This window comes from Sciurus vulgaris (genome assembly GCF_902686455.1).
Source record: "Sciurus vulgaris genome assembly, chromosome: 12".
NCBI classification, from domain to species: Eukaryota; Metazoa; Chordata; class Mammalia; order Rodentia; family Sciuridae; genus Sciurus; species Sciurus vulgaris.
The window spans coordinates 80,504,118-80,510,117 of NC_136473.1; the positions used below are offsets into that span (position 1 = coordinate 80,504,118).

The window sequence follows — 6,000 nt, forward strand, 5'->3', positions numbered from 1 at the left end:
AGGCAAGAGCTTCCACCCTCCCTGGGGAGCGGTTTCCTCATCAGTCTGCAAGTGTGAGGGGTTGGGCTCCAGGGTTTTCTCTGGCTGTTCTTTCATCTCAGACACTCTAGGCCTATGACTAATACATCCTTAGACAGAGGATCTAGAGCAGCCTACCTCTCCTAGAAGCAGCTGGAGATCTGAGAGCAACTGTTCTGGGACCCAGAGGCCACAGATATCTGCTGGGGTGCAGTGGCACACGAGACACTTTGGTTGTCAAGGAAAACCAGGGCTAAATCAGCTCCTAGGAGAAAACATGCCCTAATCTACCAGATTTCTTTCCTTGCCCAAGCTCAGCCTGGCATGCCCGGCCTCCCCCATTCCCTGCCTCCCAGCTGGGCAGGCTTCCAGCTGTGGACAGAAGCAGCGTTGCCAGGGGCTCAACTGCCCACTGGAGTGAAGGTGGAGAAAGAGGGGAGGTGCTGGATGTGGGCCGAGCAGAGTGCAGAAGGCCATTGGCAAAAGTCGGTGGAAAAAAATCACCCCACGGACCGCTTTGGGGAAGCTCCTGCATAAATCCTACAGCTTCTGGGACTGATGCAAGATCACTTGGGCTGAAGGTTAAAGGCATCTGTAGACGGGCCTGGGTTCAAGCCTGCCTTGCTCCTTTGCTGTCTGTCTGAGCAAACTGCTGAACCTCCAGAGCCTCAGACCTCAGTTCATCTAAAGGACTGTCTATTGAATGGGGATAACAATAAACTCCACTCCTAAGAGGCTGTGGACATCAAATGAGATAAAACACATAAAAAACAGCATTATGCATCACGAGGAGCTGAAAACACAATACAAAGCCCTCCCAGGATCCCAAGACAGTACTGGCAGGAATGAGGATAAGGAAGAACTCACAGGGTGAAGAGTCAAAAGGAGCTTAGTGACCTCAAATCCCACCCTTTCATTTAATATATGGCAGGAAAGGCTCAGAGGTTGAATAACTTGTCCAAGGTTGCCCATCTAGCTAGTAACAGCAGGTTCAAACTCAGGCCTGACGGACTCCCAAACAGACGCCACCCCTTCACTCCAACCCATCTCGTCAGGGGCCAGCCCTTGACAAGTCACTTTCCCCCGGGACAGGGCTTTAGTCAGGGAGCTCTCTGGAGTTGGCACCACATTGCCACAGAAAGCCACCAAGAAATCTCTGGGTGAGAAGATGATGAATGATGAAGATTCCCTAGAAGTAGGAGTGAGGGGAATAGGGTATCAATTATCAAACATGTGGAAGCGCTACACAAATAACATGCAAAGCACATGCAAATGACCACAGGTCATTGACGATTCAATAATTCGAACTTTTTTTTTTTATTTGTGAGTGGATCTCACACCACATGATGTGACTCTCTCTTCTCCCCTGGCTTTCTGCCAAGTGGAAAGAAATAAGCTTTGTGGCCAACTGACCACCCATGCCCTGCTCCGTGTGGGCCTTCTGACCCTTGCACCCAGATGCTCCAGACACGCCCACCCATGCCTGGTGGTATTATTTCTTGGTGTCAAGGCCAAATCTACTTTTGACTGAATGTCAGGGCAGGGAGCCAGGTGCCTGAGGATCTCTGGCTTAGAGGGGTCTCACAGACCTGGCAGCTTACTGATTCCAGCTGACCAGAGGGGAGCAGAGCACACTGTACGTCCCGCAGGGTACCTGGGCAGTGACAGGCAAAGACCTAGAGTGACCCAACACCTCTGCCAGGAGCCCTGCGTGCTCTCAGGAGAAGGCTGCTTTCCACAGGGCGGGGCACTCCCAGGCACCAGCTCAGCGTGAACAGCTCGGGAAGAATCATGAGGAGGAGTGGGGGCAACTGTGGCCAGGAACCTGAGATAGAATGGGGGACAGATCTAGTCCATGGCATAGTTAAAGGTTAGACACCTGAGAGGCCTGCTTGAGGCTCACCTGTGCATGCTCTGGAAATTCAGACAATTCAACCAGCAAGTATAAAATGTCTTCCAGGGGCTGGACACTGAGCTGAGTGGGCAATCTGGATAATTCACAGAAGCAGGCAAGATGTGGTCACTGCCAGGGTCACTGCCCTAGAGGCACCAACCATTCACCAAGGGAGAAGAAAGAAGTATAGATATAAGGTAATGGTATTTTGACACCTCCTTGGAAATGGGCGCTCTGTGTGTGTGTGTGTGTGTGTGTGTGTGTGTGTGTGTGTGTGTGTATTGCTGTATGAGAGTGAGAGTTTGGGGTGAGACAGGGCTTGCCTACCCAGCCCCACTTTGAGCCACATATTAATAATGATAATAAAACTGCGAACATAAAACTACCATTTACGGCTTGCATATAATATGTCAGGCATAGTTTTAAGTATCTGTTTATTTGGTTTTGATTTTGCTTTGCAGTGCTGGGATCAAACCCTGGGCCTTGAGCATGCTAAACACTCTACCAGAAAGCTACATCCCCAGCCCCACTACGCACTGTGTGAGTTCATTATATTATTCCAATAATGCCAGATAGTAGGTATTATTATTAATGTCCCCTCTTAAAGATGAGGAAATTAAAGTTTAAGGAGGTTAAGTGAGTAGCTTTCTCAAGGTCACACAGGCAGACATTTATAGCAAGGATTCAAGCCCAGGCCTGTGTTAGACTACATGTGTCCCTGCCTCAGCCCTAAAGACAGCCCCCCCGAGACCCCAAAGCAATAGCAGCTATGCTCTAAAAGAATAAGCCTGCAGTTCCTGCCAGTACAGCCAGCCCCAGGTCCAGCCCCATAGGGCAAGCAGGGCACATTCTACAGTCTGTGACCTCTGTCACATCAGGACAGGGCCTTTGACCCACCTTGGCACCCACTCAACAGACAGAATTGCAGGAATGGCCTATCTACATCTGCAAACATTTCCTAATGTACTACACTTGGTTATAACAGTCGGGCTGCAAGGTCCAGCCCATCTAATGGGTTGAGACCAGCTTCATCTAGACAGCCCAGCAACAACCTGGGACTTACTCGGCAGCATGAAGGCCCCTCAGACTGAACTCAAGGACCCTCTGGGCTGCGTTCCTGTCTCCCCTGAGCAGCTGTCTTTAGCTACCTTCCTGGAGAAACCTGGTGATTGTGAGAGAGGGCAGAGAGACTGGCATCATGGTGCTGGGCATGGAGTCGGGCAGGAGGGCAGGAGGGCAAGATGGTGGAATGGAGCCCCCAGCCTGCTTCCCCTCTCCCAGCTCCGACCCCACCTCCCTTACAGGACCATGGTGAAAACAGAGAAAAAAAGTCGCATGAAAAGAGGCTTGGAAAAGTTAAATGTGTACAATGTGACCAGAGGGAGCATGGTGAGTGCCCAGGGCCTGCCCAGGCAAGCTGCCAAGTGAGACCAGAGGCCCCACGTCCCAGATATGGGAGTCTAGGAAGCTAGGCTGGGGACAGCAGGTGCCGGAGATGACCAGAGTTTCCCATTAGAAAAGGAATCTACTGGTAACAAGAATGTAAAGAGGGGGCAAGCACACAAGATTGCCCCAGCAGGGCCAGTTCCTGGCAGTGTGCCCAGGCACTTGCTGGCACTTGGTGGCCCAGGCATTGCCTAGTGACCAGATTATGGTCTGGCAGGCCTGGGCAGGGAGACCCAATGCTATACTGGACACCCACACTGAGGACTGCTACCATCAGGCTCCTGACTCCAGGGCTGCCTGGAAGCAGTGCAAGTGCCTCAGCTGTGACCAACAGAGAGAGATACAGTTTTGCAACAGATCAGGAGGAACATTAGGAGCAGGCGCTGGCATTTTCCTCTCCTCCTGCCCGCAACTGAAATCCCATTAGTGGGAGTTGGGTAGAGGTAATCAGACTGCTGGGTTCAGCAGGACAGCCCCAGAGGGTGGAGCCAGCTGGCACAGAGACACCTGGAGAATTTGAGAGCTAACCAATGTCTTCAGGAAGCCAGCCTGCATCTGGTTGAAGAAGCAGCAACAGGGATGGCCCTAGTGTGCCCCCCTCAGCACATCCTCACCCCCACCTTAGCTTTCTGCTTTCCTCTTCCTTTTCCCCAGGACTGGAGGAACTCACAAAGTACCCCTACCCCTAGAGCTCACTTCTGGCCTGTCTTGGTATGCCCTCCAAATCCTCCTTCTCCACTCCAGGTCGGACAGGCAGCCTTAGGTTACCTGGCTGCAGCACTTTCCATGCTAGGGTCCTGGGCACTACCAGTTAATATTCCTCCAGCCACCTAACCCCCTCCTGCCTCTCCAACTGCAGCTCAGCTTGGCACATGGCACAGAGCACAGAGTGCAGGCTGGGGTCCAATGGCCCGGAGAATACCTGCTTTGCTTAGGATCTTAGGTTCTACCTTTCATCCTCTCTAGATGGCCCGCAAGCCAGGCAGGTGAGGTGTTGCTGCCAATACCTTTGGCTGCTGTGAACTCACCGGAGAGGGATCTTGACACGGAGGTAGCGGTCCACAGCAATAGCCAGCAGAGCCAGGATGGAGCTCTGGGTGAGGATGAGGACAGGACAGGCCACCATGAGGCAGGTGTGGAAGTAGGTCTGCGGCCCAATATTGATGAGGATGGCCAGTGGGATAACCAAGGCACCCACTGCCACATCAGCCACCGCCAGCGACACGATGAAGCAAAAGGTGGCATCCCGCAGCGCCTGGTTCACCTTCACTGCCCAGATCACCAGCACATTCCCGGGCACGGAGACCAGGGCGATGAGCACCTCGATGCCAATGTAGGCGGCCTGGAAGGCCGAGATGGAGGGTGGCATGGCCGGCACAGGCTGGGCACATCAGCAGACGGGCACAACCGGGCACGAGGTAGGCACCTGTAGTCAAGAAGCCCAGGGTGGAGAGGCTGGAGGAGGAGGGGAGCCCAGGCAGCCCTGCAACTCCCACTGCCCTGCAGAGAAGTGTCCTTCTTGGCACATCCAGTGCCTGCCCTGGCTGGCTGGAATGCCCTGGCCCCTTTTCTGCCTAGCCTTTGTCCCCTCCCTTTATCATCCCCAGAGGTTCCATTCAGCAACTTAAAATAGCAGCGCTCCCTCCACCGCTGGCTTTTGTATCAGGTGTGAGGCAGCTCCCAGCTCCCTCACTCCGCCCGGGTCCCCTGCCCGCTCTGCCCACCCTGTCCGCAGCTCACCATCCTGCCTGCTGGCCGGCGGGGGGTCCCAGAGGCGGTGCCCAAAGTTCCCGGCACGCCGTGCCGCCCACAGTTCCGGGGCCGCGCCAGGCAGGGCTGGGCTCTGGGCACCGCGCGGCCGCTCATGGTCCTCCGGCTCCCGCCGCAGCGCTCCCAGCCCGGCCTTTCAAGCAATCACATGGTGCGGCGGAGGCTGGCCCCGGGCGCTTTTAAAGAGGTAGTGCCCCTGATTCGCACCTGGGACTGGGGTGGCAGGCGTGGGTCTGAGGGACTAGGGCCAGGACCGTGCCCGGGCGCGGGCTCCCCACTCCCCAGCGTGCACGCACACCTGCTCTGCGGCCACCCACCTGAGATACTGCCACTGCCCCATCTTAGCAGTCTCCTGTCCCGCTCCCGCTCTGCCGGAACCCTTGCCCACCGCCTGCCCCAAGGGGGCTTTCCAGGCGCTTCATTCAACCCTCTCCTGTACCCTCACCGGAAAGCCCCAGGGACGAAATGAAGCACAGACTTACCCAAGGTCACACCAGAGCTGGCAGAGCTCCCGCCCACCTGAACTGTTCTGTCCAAGTGTCCCCACACCTCGACGCCTTCGGCAGCCCCTCGCTCCAGGGATACCTGGAGAATCCAGGGCTGGCCTGTTAGGTCCAGGGGGATGGGAGCTAGCTGGGACTCGATTGGGGCGCCGGCGCCTCCTTCGCCCCCGGCGCGGGAGCTGAGTGACAATCGGGCTCCGCACACCGGGAGGGGGCGGGGGCGGCGGCGGCACCCGCGGGCCCCTCCCTCCCCTCCCTCCGTCTCCTCCCCCACCCCCTCCTCTAAACAAAGGAAGTGATTCTATGTGAGAAAAGCTGGGAAAACCTGAGTTTTTCGAAGGGTCTGATATGGGAACGCAGTCTCGGGAC

General features: G+C 55.6%; 1 protein-coding gene across 3 annotated transcripts in view; it reads right to left on the reverse strand.

Annotated features, from left to right (window-relative positions):
- ADORA1 (adenosine A1 receptor) overlaps window positions 1–5,794 on the reverse strand; it is a 31,888-nt gene extending 26,094 nt beyond the window's left edge. The window contains exons 1-3 of one of the 3 annotated variants that reach the window (XM_079105995.1): window positions 5,611–5,792; window positions 5,099–5,341; window positions 4,387–4,784 (exon numbers count right to left, since the gene is read on the reverse strand). In XM_079105995.1, coding sequence (XP_078962121.1) covers window positions 4,387–4,727 — 341 coding nt within the window. In that variant the 5' untranslated portion in view covers window positions 4,728–4,784; window positions 5,099–5,341; window positions 5,611–5,792. Of the gene's footprint in view, window positions 1–4,386; window positions 4,785–5,098; window positions 5,342–5,610 lie in introns of those variants that run through there. The other 2 variants (XM_079105996.1, XM_079105997.1) reach the window with 2 other exon arrangements.
- Window positions 5,795–6,000: the final 206 nt, after the last annotated feature.